Source organism: Eublepharis macularius, chromosome 1 (assembly GCF_028583425.1).
Source record: "Eublepharis macularius isolate TG4126 chromosome 1, MPM_Emac_v1.0, whole genome shotgun sequence".
NCBI classification, from domain to species: Eukaryota; Metazoa; Chordata; class Lepidosauria; order Squamata; family Eublepharidae; genus Eublepharis; species Eublepharis macularius.
This window is the reverse complement of record NC_072790.1, coordinates 240,892,098-240,912,027: the sequence shown is the minus strand read 5'-3', so window position 1 is coordinate 240,912,027 and position 19,930 is coordinate 240,892,098. Positions and strand designations below refer to the sequence as shown.

General features: G+C 46.3%; 1 protein-coding gene and 1 long non-coding RNA gene across 2 annotated transcripts; both read right to left on the bottom strand.

The window, feature by feature from the left end:
• Nucleotides 1-1,437: 1,437 nt before the first annotated feature.
• On the bottom strand, nt 1,438-7,940 carry LOC129330835 (uncharacterized). Its single transcript, XR_008597074.1, has 3 exons — nt 7,821-7,940; nt 4,249-4,420; nt 1,438-2,741 (listed from the first exon to the last, which is right to left on the bottom strand). It is a non-coding gene; the product is annotated as an uncharacterized LOC129330835 (long non-coding RNA).
• Nucleotides 7,941-13,722: 5,782 nt separating this feature from the next.
• LOC129330827 (protein S100-A4-like) lies at nt 13,723-19,009 on the bottom strand. The gene is made up of 3 exons (XM_054981041.1): nt 18,843-19,009; nt 14,659-14,807; nt 13,723-13,966 (listed from the first exon to the last, which is right to left on the bottom strand). The coding sequence occupies exons 1-3, from the start codon at nt 18,913-18,915 to the stop codon at nt 13,802-13,804; spliced, it is 387 nt and encodes a 128-aa protein (XP_054837016.1). The 5' UTR covers nt 18,916-19,009; the 3' UTR covers nt 13,723-13,801.
• Nucleotides 19,010-19,930: the final 921 nt, after the last annotated feature.

Below are 19,930 nucleotides of genomic sequence, written 5' to 3'. Positions count from 1 at the left end.
CCAATTTGCTCCACAGCAGCCTGATTCGGACCCAGATCAGGCCCATAGAAGTGCAGTGTTGCCCAGAAGCTAACCCCTGGGAGGTGCATTTCTCCCTCACCAGCCAGGTAAGTGGTTGCAGGGGTGGAGGATAGAAGCACAGGATCCCCCGCCCCCATCTGGGGACTGGCAACTCTAGCGGAAAGGGTCTTGGTGGTGGTAGATTTTTGAGATCTAACAAGATCAGGCTCACCTGGGCTATCCAGGTTTAATATCTTTTGCATTTTTTCATGTATCTCTGTCCAGTATTTTCTCGCTTTCTTGCATGTCCACCACATGTGAAAAAATGTTCTGTCTGTATTCTGACATTTTGTCAGGGTCATGGCCCTCACCATAAGCCAAGCTTCATGATCAGCCCCTGCCATGCTTTAGACTTAATGTTAACTGTTATATTGGGGTTTGATATTCATTGACATGCTGTGTCAATGAATCCTGTGTATAAAAGATTCTGTTAGCTAACACTGTTCCTTATCTGCGAGCAGGCAGAAAAGCTATGGCTGTTTTCACACGGCCATGTGCCTGGAAAATTGCATGAAACTCATGGCATAAAAGCGTCTTCCTAGTGTGATTTCCTGGCACAATCCCATTTAATGGCCCTTTTTCTGACAACATCGGGCCATTAAAGGGGGTCATGTTGGGAGATCATGCTAGGAAGATGCTTCATGCTGTGAGTTTGCGCAATCTCCCAGGGTGCATGTGAAAATGGCCTATGTTGAACTTTCACCAAGAAAAGATCTGAAAAAACATTCCCTTCGCTCGCATTCCTGTAGCTATCTGCTGTAACTAGATTCCTTCCTATTCGCTGTAGATCAACTTGCTGTAGATAGGGGGAACGTGGCTGTGTTTAAATGTCTATATATTCTGGGTATGGAGACCCAGACTTTATTCCTAACAAAGAACGTTTTGGGATGCTGAACTGGGGATCATCAATAAATCTTTAACTCATGCAGTCCTGGACTCTTGCAGTGAAGTTATTGAGATTCAACTGGCAGGCCCTTTACACATTTCCAGTATTTCTTATTATAGTCTTTATTTGTTTTTGCTATACCTTTACAGGTAATATACCACCTAAAGAACATTTTATACCAGGGCCGATTCCGCACGGCTTACCTGAAGCCAGAACGTTGCGGAACATGCCAGGAAAACCGTGGAAGATCGCGTTTTCTCGCTCTAGTTTTGCGCAGCATCGCACAAAACTCGCTCGAGAAAACATGATCTTCCACGTTTTTTCCGGCATGTTCTGCAACATCCTGGCTTCAAGTAAGCTGTGCAGAATCGGCCCAGGTCTCACTTAATATTTGATATTCAGTCTGCATATCGATTTTAAATAGGCATAAATAAATAAATGACCCCCCCCCAACAGTTTCATTTTTAAAGAATATTCCATGGAACAAGAAATATGACATTGGATTTACTGTACAATAGTTACAGCTCAGCTGCATTTACAGTCTTGACGAGTTGCAGCTTTGTGGTGCATAAGAAGGAGGATGCACACAGATGTTTTATAGCTGGACTGGCATGCCCAAACAGACGTGGCAAGTCTCTTGCCTTTGAAACCCTCAAAATCTCCCAGCATTTTCTGAGGCAACAATGGCAAGCCTTAGGTCCACATGAACAAATATTCAAGAATGTGGCATTCTTTTTACATGTACCAAAGCTAGAAAATGTATACATTGTGCTATTCACACAAAATGGGAACTGTGAGCAACAGAAGGAACTTGGGTGACACATGCTCCCAATACATACAGTTAGAGCCTTAAAACAGAATGTCTGAAAGAGACTCCTATTTCCATTTGAAAGATGCATTTGAGTGGCAGATCCATGACATAGGTAAACCAAGTAATTGTACACATCTCTAGCCTTCTGTGCCAACCAAGTGGCTGCTTTCAACTGGCAATGAGAAATACTTTTCAAATCGCACCATTACCAAAGAAACAAAATCACTATATCCCCACATCAGTGCCGTACAAGCCATCTGTGGCACTAAAATGGCCCTATTCCCTTTGTAACTAGAAGAGACATTCTCCAGGAATTATAAGGCAGTCCTAGATTACAGTTCCAGTTTAATGCTGAACTTTGTTGCTACTGCCAGTGGCAGGAATAGAGTCTTGTACCCTTGAGAGGCAGTAGTAGAATGATAATCTTCAGCCTCATACTCAGTAAACCATGGCCAATGTCCACTTTCAGTGTAATACCATAAGTTCGGGCAGGACATCATTCTAGTATTTTACTACATTCAGTGGCTGGGACTGGGTAAGCAACTGTAAGGATTTACGGCAAAAAAGGAGAACTCTCTGCATAGCCGTATGATATACCTGAATCTGAAGAGGCTAATCCTGAATAAACCTTTTAGCCCATCTGGTCACGTGAAGACCAATTTGGCATCTCTACAGAGAGTTCTTTACCCCTTAGAGCTTCATTAAAAAGTCTTGCTTGGACATCTTTGAGCAATACCCTTTCCTCGCTACCTACACTCCTGAAATTATTACCTACGACGAAACGTCCACCATGCTCCAAGCTTGATCGCTGCTTGGGTTTTATTGCACCCGTGGCAAGACCACAGGGGAGTCCTTGAAGAAGTCGTGAAAGCAGGTGCAAGCTGCTGACACAAATCGGATGTACTCCTCAAAGTCAACTTGTCCGTCCTTGTTCGAATCGAGCAACGTCATCAGCTCCTCAAAGGCTCCTTCTTTTATTCGTAACTGAGATGGGGTAAAAGGTGGAGGGGAAAGAATGGAGAGAGAATTGTTGAGTCCCTTCTAAGATTTTTTTTCTTTTTTATATATTTTATTAAGAGTTTTTCTAAAAGAAAAGTAACAACTAACAGACAGACAAACAACATTGCTAAGAAAAAAGGGGGAACTATAAGAACTAAATGAAGGTTTCCAATTTTCTCTGCAACAAATATAAGTATCATTACAAAATTTTCACTTATTCTATGTTTACCCAAAAAAAGCTATCTTTTTGACTTTTGACCAAATTCCCACTAATCAAATTTAAATGGTAGGTAAAGGGCCGTTTCCAGATGGCTTACCTGCCTCTGGAACGTCGCGCCGTCGTGCAACGTCGCGCGAAACTCGCGCGAGAAAACGCAATATTTCGCATTTTCCCCGCAAGATGGCGCGACGTTCTGGAGGCAGGTAAGCCATCTGGAAACGGCCAAGGTAAGCACCGAGTCATTACTGACCCATGGAGGGGATGTCGCATCATGACATTTTGTTGTCAGACTTTTTACGGGGTGGTTTGCTGTTGCCTTCCCCAGTCATCTACACTTTACCTCCAGGAAACTGGGTACTCGTTTTACTGACCTCGGAAGAATGGTAGGCTGAGTCAACCTTGAGCCGGCTATTTGAACCCAGCTTCTGCCAGGATCGAACTCAGTTTCATCAAATCATCAAATTATCATTATCAATTTCATGCAAAAGGTCTATAGGGGATTTCCAATCAGCAATAGACCCTTCTAGGATTATTGAGGCCTGTCTTGGAGTAACTGTCTTGGCTTCCCTTGCACAAGATCCTTGGAAGCTTGAGCTCTGTGATGAATATTACAGTCCCCAAGGATGTCTCCAAATGTAATATTGTACCACTGGCTTTTGGTCCAAATCAGAACACCAATTACCCTTCATCCATGCATGCAAGTATCCATTCATTGTGCCTATTGTTGCTTGGGAGAAGGATCCAACCAAATCCTCCAACTAAAGCAGGAGCTCTGAACCCATGAAACAAGAATTGCCATTAGTATGAGCTATATTCTGTTGTACTTCCTGGTTCATTGCTACTGAGGCAAATGAGACTTTGAACAATAGAGATGTTGGAGGGGGGTAGTTCTTGCCCCACAACATGGCTTTCAACCAAGTCTCTATGCTACTCCTTTTCTACTTCTTTGCCTGATTCCCTCATCCAATCTGTCATTCCTGCAACTCTGGTTTAATGAACCATTTCTTCCAGCAATTTCATATTTTCCCTCCAAGCTCAGCCCAATACCTGGGAACAGGGCCATTTCCACACGGCTTACCTTGTTCCGGAAAACAGCGAAATCTCGCACGAAATCTCGCGAGAAGACGCTGTTATCGCATCTTCTCTCACGATAACAGCGTCTTCTTGCACGATTTCGTGCAATAACAGCGTCTTCTCGTGTGATTTCGTGCGAGATTTGTTTTCTGGAACAAGGTAAGCAGTGTAGAAACGGACCAGGTATGCCATACTTACCATTTTCAGACTGGGGAGCTCTGTTTTCAATAGATCGAGCAGCTCCCCTTTGCTGAGCGTATGTTTGTTGCCTTCCTTCCGGCAGTAGCGCTGGAAGGTACAAACCAGCACTCCAAGGGCTTGCTCCAGGTTATTATACATTCCCTCCATCACAGCCCATGTACAACAGGCTCTGAAAGGCAAGGAGGAAATAGATGAATTAGTAAAACAGAGGTAAACCATGAGCCTCTTTCAAAAGCAATAGAGAACTGTTCCCTCTGGATAGCCTTGGAGAGCCCAGGTTAAGTCTCTAGCTCAGGGGTCCCCGACCTTTTTGACACTGCAGGTACCTTTGTAAGTCTGATGGTATGCAAAATGGCTGCAAAATCACAAAATGGCTACACAAAATGGCTCCCACAAGAATCGGAGGCACCTGCAGCTTGCCTTCAATCACACAAGGAAGGTAATAACAACAACAACATTTGATTTAAATATCACCCTTCAGGACAATGTACCGCCCACTCAGAATGGTTTACAAAGTGTGTTATTATTATCCCCACAACAATCACCTTGTGAGGTGGGTGGGGCTGAGAGAGCTCCAAGAAGCTGTGACTGACCCAAGGTCACCCAGCTGGCTTCAAGCGGAAGAGTGGGGATTGAGAATCAAACCCGGTTCTCCAGATTAGAGTCCTGCCACTCTTAACCACTACACCAAACTGACTCTTGTATGTGGCAGCTGCTGCCGAAGCAACTTTTTCAAAAAAATCTGTGCAGCCACTCAAATTTCCAATAGCCAATCAGAAACCGGGCAGAACTCCCACCCACTTTCTAAAAACACTTGGCGGGCACCAGGAAAGGTGTCAGCAGGTGCCATGGTACACATAAGCACAATGTTGGGGAACTCTGTGATGAAATAGTCATATTTGCAGCAGTTCAGCTAGATATTTGTTGTGATTTAATATCACTTTAATAAGATAGTTTGCAAATGTTCATGATCTTTAATTCCCAGCATAGCAATGACTAGAGAGGGGCATGAACAGCAATATAAACTAAAAAAAAGTCACAAACAGCCCAATCAGCTGTTCGCAAACAAGCTGATCATGAGGCCCCATTCTAAACGAACAGGTGGTCATTGCAAGCCTCTTTTGTTGCTGTTCGTTGCTGTTCGTCAAGCCAGACAATATGGCACCTGCAATCAATTCCCTTGGCAACTGGAGGTAGGGACTGACTGAACTCTGTCTGAACTCCTGCTGTTGCCCTGGAAACCCCAATCTAAGCCCAATTTAGCTTGATAGGCAGGTCTTCCTTTCAAGTGTGGTGCTCCAAATTTGTTAGCAGGAAGCAAAGAGCAGGGGGGAGGGGGGCTCCCAGCTCTCGTTTTGCAGACAGTGAGGGAGAGACAGTTGCTGTTGGCATTTTGAGAGAGAGACAGGGAGAGTGCATTGGAGCTTGAATTTTCTTTGTCTGTGGTAGGATAGGGATCTACCTCTTCAAGTTCCAGGGCTGCTGCCAGGCTCTGGGCCAAGCTATTATTTATTACTGGTACCTTTCTTGCTGCCTGCTCAGGTAAGGTTTCTGGGAGTGGTGCAGTAGAGATCAACCCCTTCAGGTTCCAGGGCTGGTTCCAGGCTCTGGGACCAAGCTATTATTTATTAGTAGTACATTTCCTGCTGCCTGCTCAGGTAGAGTTTCTGGGAGTGGTATGGTAGGGATCTTGATAGCTGGAGGACAGCCTGTTGGCCCCCACGAACAATGTTCATCAGTGTTCGTTGTTCATAGATGGCAATGAACAACGAACACCATGTTCATTTTTTTTCTTGTTCGTGCCCATGTCTAGCAATTACATGTTCACAGCACTGGATTCTGAATATTCAGTAACTATCATTATGGTAATCCCAAATCAAGGACAAGTGGCAGAACTAGACTCAAATATATACTGATTTTTTTTTTCATTCTCTCCGTATAGTGGTTTATCCTGCTACTTCCATACTCAGTTCTCAAATCCAATCTAACACATCATCTTTTTTCTTTTTTTCTTTTTCTTTTTTTGTAGCAGTTCTCGTGGAAAAGTCCTATTCCAAAAAGCAATAAAGGGTAGCCATTGTTGTACAAAAGTGTTCTGTACCTGTGGTTTCTTAGATGAGCTTGCTTTTATTAGCATCTTGAACTACAGTTTTCAATACCATAATTCCAGTTTTAATAGTATACATGGCTTCCAGTTCTGGGACAATATAATCCTGGTCACCACCAACAGGTGCATTGTCAAAAACCACTGAGATTTAGGGAATTGTTCTGAGTTAAATCCTAATAAATACATCAGTGGTAATCTTGGAAAAATGATGGTCTCTCATTTATTCTGTGCTGTACATCTTTCCAGAAATCCAAGATGTATCCTAATTTTATCACACTTTAATTTCTATGACCGCCCCCCTCCAGAAGAATTCTGGGACTAGTAGTTTGTGAGAAGTGAAGGAATCCCTGTGAACGATGACTATCAATCAAACTTAACCCAATGGTGAAGAGACCTCTGTACTGTGCAGGTCTGTTACACAGAACGCAGAACAACGTTCAATAGCCAGGCATTTTGTGCAATAGCCAGCTAGTCTGTGCTTTTAATAAGGAACAGCAACCTATTGAAATACCCACTTTGTAAAATAATCCAGTACTATTCCTTTATGATAGTTGCTGGAGCTGAGTCTGAAAAAGTGTGACTTCTCTAAGGCCACCTTGAACATTTGGTAGAAGTCAGATCTGAACTCATACTCTTTCTATTTTGGGCTGCGCCAGCTTGGTTTTTGGTTGTGTAGAGAGGAGCAGTGCAACACTCAAACCCATCCCCCTCCAGTTTTCACTCTAAGCAAGGAGAGGCTGTGGCTCAGTGATAGGGCATCTGCTTAGCATACAGAAGGTCCCAGGTTCAGTTCCTGACACCTCCAGATAAAAGAATCAAGTGACAGGTGTGACCCTGAGACCCTGGAGAGCAGCTGCCAGACTGAGTACACAATATTCAACTTGATGGGCCAATGGTTTGATTCAGTAAGTGTGCGTACATCCCTTCTACCCCATTTTGCTGAGCTACAGAGATGCTATCCAGTGTTATTGGACGGCCATATGGATCAGCCGCACATGCCACATTTCACTGAAGCTTTCTGACCTCGACATTATACATTGCATGGAAGCATATTGCTGAGCTCTAGAAGCTGGAGATACACAGCAAGGCATGTTTTGACTTGTGCACCTCCAAGCGGCATCTGGTTGACCTCTGCAGGATGCCATATTAGACTGCACTCTTGATCTGATGCAGCAGGGCTCTTGTTACGAGCTTCAACAGAAAAAAATCTTAATATGCCAAGACACCAAACTTTACACAATTCAATCCAACCACCACTCCCTCCACATTTGTTACATTTCAAAGTACATTATTGTTACATTTCTGTTACATTGTTGTTACATTTCAAAGTAACAATAAGCCCCCAGAGTAGCACTAGAAAAAGTACTGGTGACCCCCTCCTGCCACAGAGAGAGAGAGAGAGAGAGAGAGAGAGAGAGAGAGAGAGAGAGAGAGAGAGAGAGAAGAATATAAATATACCAACCAAGATATCCAGCATTGAGGTTCTGTTCAGGCCAATAAACAAGTTGGGAAGGTTCCTCAATGCCTCCTGACCTGTCTCAGATAGCCTTCCACGGCTACTGCTGACACATTCTGACTAAGACAAGCCTGCACGTTAATTCATATGGCAGACAGGCCTTGGGAATTATCCACCCATCAGTTACATCACATCTGATACCAATACACACCCTAAGATGCTTCGTTCACCTGCCACCCACAAAACATCTCAGCTCACAGTTTATATTTCTCGTTTGTGCCTCAGAACACCACAGGGCCTACCCAGCCATGCTGAGTTCAGCAAACAACCTTTTACAATGATCACAAGGGAAGTTGTTTAGGGGGTCTGCAGCCTTGCCTCAAATTTATGAATATATCTAATTCTCAATGTGACTAAATCTATGGATACATAAATCCAGAGACTGGAGCAATGAACAGACAAGACAGATCTTTCTACAAGCCTGCAGGAAAATCTGAAATCTTTAAAATAGGGGAGGGGAGTAAAAAAAACCAAAATAATAGAAGCAGGGCCTGCAGCTTTAAGAAACAAACACCACTTGTGGCTGTTGCTAGGCAACTAGAACAGTATTGCCAGTTGACGCCTTGGTTTCTGTCAGTAAAAGGCAGAGGGGGCAGGTTCCTTTCTGGGTTTGTTTTGGTCTTTGGAGCTAGGCCTAGCAGCAAATGCCAGGTGACTTGCTACCACCCTTCTTGCATGATTCACCCAGGCCTGGCCACTTGCTCCTGTTCAACAGCAGCCCAGTCACACACACTTAGCCCATTGTGAAGATAAAGTGGAGGAAAAAAGGAGAATGATGTAAGCTGCTTTTGAATTCCCATTGTGGAGAAAGGCAAGGTATAAATGAAGTAAATAAATAAGCATGTATGGGAGAAGGAGAGAAGGATGCTGGGAAAGGTGAGGATATTGGGGCTGCCAGGAGGAGGGAAAGAGGAAATAGTGTGTAGGAGGGGTACAGGCAAAAATTAGATGCCCTATGCAAATCCTTGTGGGTTCCTCACCAAAAGACGGGGCCCAGCCAGCACTGTACTTGTGGGCTAGGCCTGCACCTAATACCTGGGTCCAGCCCAACATCAGCAGCTGGCATTTGGATGCCAGGTCACCCAGCCTCTGTCCCCCACCACCACTCTCCTTGCCAGCTGCAAGGAAAGGCCTAGGGAACAAGCCTGGGAGGCAAAAAACCCTCCCGGGCCAGACCACAGTGGGCGTGTGCCAACTGGGCACGATGACATCATTTCCGGAAGTGATGACATTGTGCCCGGCAGCAGTCATGCCTCTGTGAAGTGCAGGAGCGTGCCTTGCACGTGTGAGAGGAAGACACCCCAGATAAGTGCCAGGTCCCCCCACACACACTGGGAGGGTAAGAGGACTTGGGAAACCCTAAGCTGGCACCACATAATTGGGCCTGCTGGCAGCAGCCAACACTACACAACTGGGCCCAGTGGCAACAGCCAGCTCCATGCAACTGGGCCCAGACCAGTAGTAGCAGCCAGGTAGCTGGCATCACACAGAATTTTCTATGGAAAGGCGGCTATGGGAAAGGAAGGGAGGAAAGCTGAAGGTGGGGGCAGCTAAAGCTACATTGGCTGCTTGGTGGGAAGGAGAGGAGGAAGCAGGAAAAGGGGATCAGCTCTGGGGGCATTCAGGGAAGGAAAAGAGGAAATCATGGAGGAGAGGAATGTGAGATTCCCCCCACCCCGCAGATCCCCTGCTTTGTTATTATTATTACTCAGTTTCCTATTCTACTTTTCCTCCAAAAACCTCAAGGCAGTGTTTATCTTATTTCATCCTGGCCATAGCCGTGCAAGGTAGGTTAGGCTGAAAGTTGGCACACCATCCTCCAGTCATGTTCCTTACAAGTTGGAATCTGGACCTAGGTCATGCCAGGCCACATCTAGCCCGCTGACCACCAGGGTTTCCAACTCTGCCTCTGAAAATGCTAAGAGATTTGGAGGATGAAGTTGGGGGAGGATATGACATCATTTCAGATGTGGCTGCAGGAATTTCCCCTAATCTCTATGGTAAAAACCATAGCTGCACAGGAAAATTCCTAGAGAGTCGCTATGGAGCCAGCCCTTTTGTTCTCTCATTCCTCAGTCTCTTGAGGGCAGGGAACTGGGCCAAGGGCAGGAGTTTACAAGCCACGAGCAGAAACATGGCAAGCTTTCATATGAACACTTCCAGGCATCAGCTGAGGCTTTACAGCCTCTTAGGTCCTGTTTCTGTCTCAAATACCACATGTTTAAAGCATACACTTTTTTCCAAGTTGCTTTTGAAGAGCATAAATAAGATCAAAACAGAAAACTTTGGCCGTTTCCACACATCCTTAAATGGATGGCCCGCTCACCGAACGCTGACGGCTTTTCTCCTTCACGCCACATGTCTTCGATTTCAAACTGGTAGCAGGCTGTTTGGATTCCGTGTTTTCGGCGCCTTTTCTGAGAATGCAATTTCCCACACTTTCCTTTGTCCCCGAAAAGATGCCGAAGAGACAGAAGCCAAACAGCCTGCTAGCGGTTTGAAATCGGAGATGTGTGGAGTGAAGGAGAAAAGCTGCCAACGTTCAGTGAGCGGGCCATCCCTTTAAGGACATGTGAAAATGGCCTTAATTTGCACCTGAGGGGATGACTATTGTTCCCCCCTCCCCACACTCCTTTGCATCCCTGAGGTTAAGAATGTATAGCCTGTTCCTAAATATACCTAGAAAACCCTAACAGGTCACCATCTGCAACTGGATAGCTCTTCCCACCCCCAAATATATCTACTCAGAAGAAAATCCCACTGAGTTCATTTACTTCCTGACAAAGATGCTTAGGACTTACAGGAGAAAGAAGTAAAACCTGCTCAGAAATGTTTTTAACTGCCTGGGAAAGCAGATTGTGTCCCTTTGGGGTGGAATTGAGAAACTGCCTGCCTTGTTAACTAAGACAGAGGCAAAAGGCAGGGCTGGGGATGAATCCCATGGAGGGAGCTATGGAAAATTTGAACAAGGAAGTTTATATGGAAAACAACACAGTGGCTTCTATGTGGGTGTTTGTAGAACTTGACTAGAAATAGGCTGGAAGAAGATTTTCATGGAAGAAATTGAGTGTTTTTTTGTTATAGTCATCTTCTATCCAACACAAACATTGCTCCCAACGCAGCATAGCTAGCCAGTGATTGTTATAGGAGCCAGGCAGAGAAGAAAAGAAGGAAAATTAAACTCATTTTCAAAGATGGAATGCCCGCTTAATTGGTGGAAGGGAGTTTTCACATTTTTTTCAATTCTACTTTACCCACAGAACTGTGTGCCTGGGTGGGCCGCTGTCCTCCTTGAAGTGATACTTAGCCCCATTTTTATCATTGAAAAACAGAAAACAGAATTTGAAATTGTGACTTGGCAGTATCCATCAAAAAACTAAGAACTTGTTTTTTAAGACAGGGAAAATTCTGCACTCCTTCAGCCTGGAGAACTGATCCTGCATGGTCAAGTTACCCATGCCAAGATAATCTTGCAGCTAGACTACTGTAGCACACTCTACATGGGTCTGCCCTTGAAAACAACACAGAAACTCCAGGCAGTAAAGAATGCTGCCGTTCTGTTACTATTAGGAGCTAGGCAGAACATGTGCATTACTCTTATTCCGCAGTCACTCCATTGGTTACCAATTTATTTCCAGGTTTAATTTCAAGGTACTGGTTATTGCCTACAAAACCCTTTATGGCCTGGGACTGGCATATTTCAGGATATGCTCCATTGCAGCTCCAATCATCAGAGCAAAGGCTTTTGAAGGTGCCACCCTTCAAATGGGTAAGATCAACAGCTGCCCATACGCCAGCATTGTCTGTTGTTGCTCCCATAGCATGGAAAGTCCTGCTTGACAAGGTGAGGAAGGCTCCCACACTTTCATCATTTTGCAGACTGTGTAAAACAGAATTGTTCAGGAAGGCATACTTATAAAGGGAATAAGGTGGTAATTAATGTCCTTGGAATTTATGGCAATCTTCATTGTACTGATTATGCAGCGTTTGTCGCATTGTTCTTTAATTTTGTAATCTATCTGATTGTATGTATGTAATGTTTCACTGATTGTATGTAATATAATGATTGTATGTAATATAATGTTTCGCTGCATTGTTCTCCTGTCTATCATTCTTGCCCTGTTGTCTGTATTATACTGCATTTTAAGTGTTCTCTGCTTTTGATAGCTGTATGTTTTTATTGCATAGCATTGCATTGTTTTTAGTGGTCATCTGTTTCAAGTCCCAGTGAGAAAAGTGGACTATGATTTTTTTAGGGTGCCAAGCAGCATCAGGGGTTGGTCTCGACCTCTATGCACACATTCATATCCGAGCCCCTGGGCATGTACCAATCTCTCATGCCAATTGCCAGGGAGGACCTGACAACCTTAAGATAGTCTAGGGGCTAAACCACACGAAGAGATCGGAATTGGAGTGCTGGGTCCCCCTGGAAATTAGCAGGAGGTTGGGGGGCAAGGACAGCGCAGGAGGAGTAGGGAATAGAGATGGGCAGGAACAGGAAAAAAACCGAACATGATGTTTGTTGTTCATTGCCATCTACAAACAGGGACTCACGAACAACCACGAATATGGCCCTGTTCACGAACGTGTTCGTGGTTGGCTGTTCGTGGGGGCCAGCAGGCTCTCCTCCAGCCATCATCCAAGTCAAGATCCCTACTGCACCACTCACAGAAACCTGACCTGAGCAGCCACCAAGAAAGGTACCAATAATAAATAATAGCTTGGCCCCAGAGTCTGGCAGCAGCCCTGGAACTTGAAGGGGTAGATCCCTATCCCATTACACACAAAGAAAATTCAAGCTCGAATGCACTCTCTCTGTCAAAATGCCAACAGCAACTGTCTCTCTCCCTCTCCACTGTCTGCAAAGTCAGAGCTGGAAGCCCCGCTCCCCCCTGGTCTTTGTTCCCTTGTTTTAACAAATTTGGAGCTCCACACTTGAAAGGAAGACCTGCCTATCAAATTGAGCTTAGATTGGGGTTTCCAGGGCAACTGCAGGAGTTCAGACAGAGTTCAAACAATCCCTGCCTAAATTGCCAAGGGAATTGATTGCCGGTGCCAGACTGTCTGGCTTGATGAACAGCAACAAACGAGGCTTGCAACGACCACCTGTTCATTTAGAATGGGGCCTCACAAACAGCTTGTTCGCGAACAGCAGATTGGGCTGTTCGTGGCTTTTTTTTTGTTCGTATTGCTGTTTTCGTGCCCATCTCTAGTAGGGACTAAGTGGTGCTCCTCTTTCTCTTGTTCGTGCATGTGCATCAGCACATGCACTCCCACAGCAGGGCATGATGATGTCACTTTCGGTGCAACAAGAAGCAGCATTATCATGCCAGAGCACATTCTTTACGAATCAGCCCAAAACATAGCATTTTCGCTATGTTAGACCAGAAGTGACCATGCGTGCCTGTGGCCCCAGTTAATACGTGTGCCTGATTCCCTGGTTGATGACATCTAGCACAACCCAGACGTAATGGCATTGAGCCAGATGTGATTCTGTAAGACCAGAAGTGATGTCATTTCTCGCTACCATGGGAGTGCACATGCAGGATACTTGCCCGGTCTTTAGGCGACCTGCCTCCCCCTGCAGATTGCCAATGATTGGTGGCCACAGAGGCAAATAGCTGGAGTTTGCCTGATACCGGCGGTCACCTGACAAGCCTAATCACAAGGCAGAGTGGCAGAACAAACTGGGAAGACGTGGAATGAAGCAGAGAAACTGGAGGGTTTAGCAAATGAGAAGGCATGGAGATCAGGGACACAACAGGCCTGAATTTCACACCCCAAATAGAAATTGCCTGGCCAATCTTTGCTGAAGGTCTCCTTTGAGTAATATTAGCACACACATAACTTTCTTTCAACCATCTTTATTACTGTACATTTTGCCCCCAGATTGGGTCTAATCAGAGGGCCCCTCAAAAACATCAACCTCATCTCTTCCGGTTGTTCTCGTCAGAACACTCTCGGAAGAATTCGTTACAGAGAGAAGCAGCGAGAGCTAAGAAGACCGCATACTCCTGGAAATCCAACTCCTCATCCTCATTGCTGTCTAGTTTCTTCATCAAATATTCAAACCCAGGTTCATCGATCTTCCCCTGGAGGAAGGAGAAGGCAAGGCAGAGTTCAGTACAATCTCAGCACATTTCCAGGTGTGGTCCTGACTTGGGATGAAGGTATAGAATGTTCAGATGATCCAAGGATGACAGCATAGTGGTGGCAGTGCGGAATGCATCTAGAATTCGCAGTGTTAAGGGGAAACTAGTGCCTACTGGATTAGAGCAGAGGTGGGCAATTACTAGGAGACCTTCCAGTACTAGGATTCTTGCATACAATTCTAGATTTAGGGGGATGTGGTCTGATCCCACAAGCCTGCTCGTGTTAGATTCTTAAACAAGAGAGCAGGTCATGGAATACAATTGGATTGTGCCTTACAGAGTAGAGATTATTTCAACATTTTTGATCCCCCTGTTTTGCCCTTTAAAAAAATCCCCACTTCATTTCGCCGTTGTACGAGTCGAATCTGAGGTTCTTAATTTTCACCTCATTTTCTGCTCCCAGACACTGAATGTTTCCCACAAACTGTGACATCTTGAACATATCAGCGACAGACATAGAACAGTTTAAGACCACATAAATTTAGCATTAACAAAACTCTACAAACTGAAGATCTACCAAACAAACGCGGAGAACAAAAATACAAATAAACGTAACGAGAAATAAAATTGGGGACATTCGCTTCTGCCTACTTCAGTGTCCCTCTGAGCTTTCCTCCCAGAAATCTCCTCACCCTGACAAAAGCAGGCATCTCTTGAAGAAGCAACTCTCTCATCTCAGACTTATTGAGCTTATATTTGTCACCGTCTCCGCCAGAATATTTGTGGAAGGTGTTTACCATAACCTCAAGAGCTTTTTCAAGAGGTGCCTCCATCTTGGCCTCTGAAAAGGAAGAAAAAGTAGGATTAAACACAAACACACACCAAGTGAATGGTGGTTTAGATTCTGTTCACCCATGTGGTGTGAATTCCAAGATCTTCTCCTCACGATTTCCTGGTAAACCCTCTTCAAAACACACCTTTTTAATTAAATCTTTGGCTTCATCTTCACCACCTAAATGAGAACCCTCAATAAGTTAGTGGTGCGACACAGTTTTGAGAATTCTGCTTCCTAACACTGTTCCATTCTGCTCAGGATGAAATTGCAGCCATTGGTTTTCCCCACCGCATTAACAACAACAACAATAACAACAACAACATTCAGTTTATATACCACCCTTCAGGATAACTTAATGCCCACTCAGAGCGGTTTACAAAGTATGCCATTATCCCCACAACAAAACACCCTGTGAGGTGGGTGGGGCTGAGAGAGCTCTGAGAGAGCTGTGACTGACCCAAGGTCACCCAGCTGGCTTCAAGCGGGGGAGTGGGGAATCAAACCCAGATCTCCAGATTAGAGTCCTGCCGCTCTTAACCTCTACACCAAACTGGCTGATCAAAATTTTGCCTTCAAAAATGTTGACCCCGTTCTTCAGACTGTGGCCATAAAAAGTCACATCAATGGTCTGTAACTAAATATGATTTGTACATCCGCAGTATATTTGAACTTCCACATATTCATCTCCTTTTACTCCAGGTTCAGCCCCCCTCTCCTCATAAGCTACTTCAGCCAGGGGATTTTTTCCTTTTATGTGACCCCACAATGTAGCAAATCCATTGATGACACAAGCTCAATAATTATCTAGCGCATTTCATCTCATTTAATAATAATAATAATAACAATAATAATAATAATAAAACAATCTTGTGCTTATATACCGCTCTTCTGGACAGATTACTGCCACGCTCAGAGCAGTTTACAAAGTCAATATCATTATTATCCCCACAACAACAATCACCCTGTGAGGTGGATGAGGATGAGAGAGCTCTGAGAGAGCTGTGACTGATCCAAGGTTACCCAACTGGCTTCAAGTGGAAAAGTGGGGAATCAAACCCGGTTCTCTAGGTTAGAGTCCTGCCGCTCTTAACTAGGGCTGGATCTTGGGTTCCTGGCGCCCGGGACAACCCAATTTTGGCTGCACTTCCACGCACGCGCAGCACGCGTGCGCGCCCACCACTGCGTCATGATGTCACTTCATAACATCATCACACAGGGTGGCATGCCGCCAGCAGAGCGGCGGCAGCTCTGGCGGCTGAGAGGTGGCCCGCGCCTCCCAGCTCTCCGTGCCCCCTCAGCCAGGCAGGTGAATGGCACGGAGAGCTGGGAGGCTGCCCGCACCATTTGCCTGCCCAGAAGGACAGGGAATGTGTGGCAAGCCGGCCACCCCCTCAGCAGGACAGGTGAGTGATGCGGGCGGCCTCTCAGCCCTCCATGCCATTCACCTGCCCGGCTGAGGGGGCGGCCAGCTTGCCGCACGCTCCCTGTCCTCCTGGGCAGGCAAATGGTGTGGGTGGCCGCTCAGCTCCCCACGATCCTGGCAGCTGGCAACTGCATCCGGCACCCCCTCTTTGGTGGCGCCAGGAGCAGACTACCCCCCCTGCCCCCCCTCGATCTGGCCCTGCTCTTAACTAATACACCAAACTGGCTCAAGGCTAAGCTAAGTATGGCCCATGGTCACCACCAATGAGTTTTATGGCAGAGTGGGAATCGGAACCAGGCCTCCCAGATTTTAACTACTCTAACCACTGCATCACACTGTCCCTCAATAATGTTACGAGTTATTGATGTCTTGGTTACTGTCGGGCTGTGCAGCTATTCAAAAGTGCTTGCACAGAAGCAGGATTGCATCTGTTGGATCGACCCTCTGTGCCCACATATCCAATCCTACATCTACAGAGACACAGTCCACAGCACATGTAGGCTTCTTCACACAATTGAAACACTGCTAAAAGCTGTAGTAATCCACGTATAGAGCCTGCATGCATATGTTTGGCTCAGTGCATGGAAGTCAGAGGTCAGGCTCCTGGATGTCATCACACACTTCTCTGTGAACATAATGTTGTACATGCTTTTGAACATATTCACAGCTGTTGTGAAAGGGCCAGGCATTAGACTACTAACGAGCTGTCAGGAATAAAACAAAAAAGAATATTAATGTTCCTGGATGGGCAAATTTACTGTCCCCTACAGAGCAGACTGACAGAAAAAAGGAGCCCTGGAAAAGAGCCTGCCCACTGCCTACCCATGCTCCACCCTTTCCCTTCATGGCCACACCCAATAGAAGGAGGAAGAATGATTCTTCTCAGCCAGTCCCACACTGCAAGGCTTGGCCAAACACATCGCTTGCTGCATCAGGTGAGCAAGGCCTGGCCAATGAGGCAAGACCAGGCTGAGCCTGTCCTTCCCATGGTGAACGAGCAAACCCAAGTCAGGTGTGTCACTTGTTGTGGCAGGGTGAGGCCAGGCCGAGCCCCTCCTTCACAGCATTGGGCAAGCAAGACAGGGCTGAGCACATCCCTCGTTGTGGCGGGTGAGCAAGCCCAGGCCAAGCACAGCCCTCACCACAGTGGACAAGTGAGCCTCATCTGGGTGAGTCACTCTCCAGGCAGAACAAGGCTGAGCCATGAAGGGTGAGGCTGGGCCAGACAACTCCTACATGCACCTCGTGGGGCAAGGCCAGCCATCTCCTTCCACATGCCCTCGGGACAATTGCCACCGGTTTGTGGCAGCAGCAGAATCCATCCACTCTTCTCTTGGGCGTAGTCCCGGCAAGAAGATGGCCTCCCCAGGCCATCTGCCCACTAGAACTTTTTCTGGTGGCCTTAATGGCTGATCTGCCCCTGTTCCCCTTCCTGTGGGAAGTGACACCTTCAACTAGTAGGAAAGGCTGAGAAACTAGGAGCCAAGCTACAAGTGACGCCTGACACAGGTTGGACACTAGTCAGCTTCCCTCAAGTTTTGATGGGAAATGTAGGCATCCTGGTCTTGCAGCTTACAGAAGTTTACAGAGCAGCAGTCTGTGTGGGGGAGAACATGTGGTCCAGAGGGGGGTGCAGGCATCAGGCTCTTGCTGGGCACCCCCCTTCCCCTCCGCTGGGTGTGCATGTGGGGTTTCTGTAAACGTTAATTAAATGGAGAGCCAAGCTGTAAGACCAGGATGCCTACATTTCCCATCAAAACTTGAGGGAAGCTGACAAGTGTTCAACCTGTGTCGGGCGTCACTTGTAGCCTGGCTCTATTTGTAGAGAGTTTGATTTTGGATACAAACTGAGCAAGAGGGTCAAATGGTTGCACTAGATTTGGTGAAAGCTGAAGCATACTTTGGATCCAGTTGTCCCCTGCATAGCGTTCCCCAGGGGGTTGCCTCCTTGACCCCTGATCTGCCAGCAGGAGATGGCAGGCGCCCCAGGAGTGCGCACAATGCATGTGCTTCTAGGGGGCGTGCCGGTCATGTGAGCACTCCCATGCTTCATTTGGGGTGGATCATGGGAACATTTGTGTGGTTAACATGATGACATCACTCCCAGAAGTGACATTATCACACAGGCACCAGGAGCACACTCTGCGCACATGTGTGCAAAGAGGGACACGCGAGCAGCACAAGTTAAATGCCAGATTCCCCCCTCCACTGGAAGGGAAGAGGAATCTGGCGACCGTACCCCTGCAGCAACCTGATGCAGGATTAGCAGTGATGCTGCCTGCTTTGAAAAGCTTGCTTGCCTCCTAATGGCTTTGCTTCTCCTTGCCCCTGAAACTTCTTAATACATAGGAATGGAAAACATGAAGCAACGTGAAGCTGCTTTATACACAGACTCAGACCCTCGGCCCATCTAGCCCAACCCTGCCCTCTTGCCAAAGATCTGAGCAAGAGTTCTGCCCCGCTACCCCAAATCCTTCTGGGCACATCAGGAATGAGAATTGTCAAGTTTCACTTGAGCCTCACCACCTTACCAACAAAATACACATCTGGCTTTTTTAAAAAAAGGATTCACGGTTAAAAGAAGCAGCAATTTGCAAGAGGCGGTGGAAACAACTCACCCAGATGTGCAGGGGGAAAGCCAGCTGTTGGGGGAAGATAGGAGAGATCTGAGCCCAGGGGAGGTGCGTACATCCACCAAGCTGCTGCCTTTTGTCACACCTGCACCCATAAATACCAGCCCCGGCCGAGCACTGTGCTGCCGTGCTTTGGCTACAAGCTTTCTCAAATCCTTTCTCTCCCAACCAGTTTGAACCTCACCCAATTCAATTAATTTCCTGGAGGGAGGAAGGAGAGAACAGATCTTTCCTCATCCTTCCATTACTAGCCTGCCTGAGGACGTCAGAAAGGTTCCTGTGCGTTTGTAATTCCACAGAACGTGCAAACAACTTTTGGGGAAGGTGTTTTTATAGTAAGCAATACGGTTACTGCCTGTGATATTTAGGCTGTAATCATTGCTTTGTTCCTTCTATATATACATCGTTTATTGTACTGGTTCCCTGTTTTGCGTTTCCAATATTATATTATTTGTAACTCTGCTGTTACCATGTATGCAATATACTGTTTTCAGTGTATTGCTCTCTAATTTTGTAACCCAGTTTTATTTACTGTTGGGGGCAGGGCTTTTTTTCTGGGGAAACAGATGGTGGAACTCAGGGTAGCGGTTGCCAGCAGCACCTGTGGCAACTCCTCGCAGGAGGTGGCTACCCTGTCACTACATGCACGTTCGCTCCCGAGACCGTTCAATGATATCACTTCCAGGAAGTGACATCATTGCACAGAGCTCCGTAGCAAGCGGATCTTTAAATTTTAAACCCCCATGCTTCAGCTGCTTAGTGGGGACTTCCCTGCCAGGCAGCTGAGGTGAGCTGGCATGGCACAGTGGCAGGGAAAGGGGCGTTTAAACTCCAGCTTCAGCTGCTTGGCGGGGAATTCCCCACCAGGCAGCTGAGGTGAGGTGGCAGGGTTTAAGTGCCCTTTTCCGTGTTGCTTCAAAGTGTCATGGAAAGGAGCTTTTAAATCCCGGCTTTTTTTCCAGTTCAGGTTTTCCAAAGTACATGATCATTTTGAAGAGGTGCCAGAATGCGTTCCACCACATTCCAGCTGAAAAAAGTCCTGTTTGGGGGTGTGTATTCTATTCCTATTGCAC

Bases quoted from the DNA above. Each gene is read 5' to 3' on its own strand.
- LOC129330827 (XM_054981041.1), bottom strand. From the start codon at position 18,915: ATGTACGCACCTCCCCTGGGCTCAGATCTCTCCTATCTTCCCCCAACA. The intron at 14,808-18,842 runs GTGAGTTGTTTC...CTTCCTTTTCAG, and splicing joins CTTTCCCCCTGCACATCTGG to AGGCCAAGATGGAGGCACCT. The intron at 13,967-14,658 runs GTGAGGAGATTT...TCCTTCCTCCAG, and splicing joins AGATGCCTGCTTTTGTCAGG to GGGAAGATCGATGAACCTGG.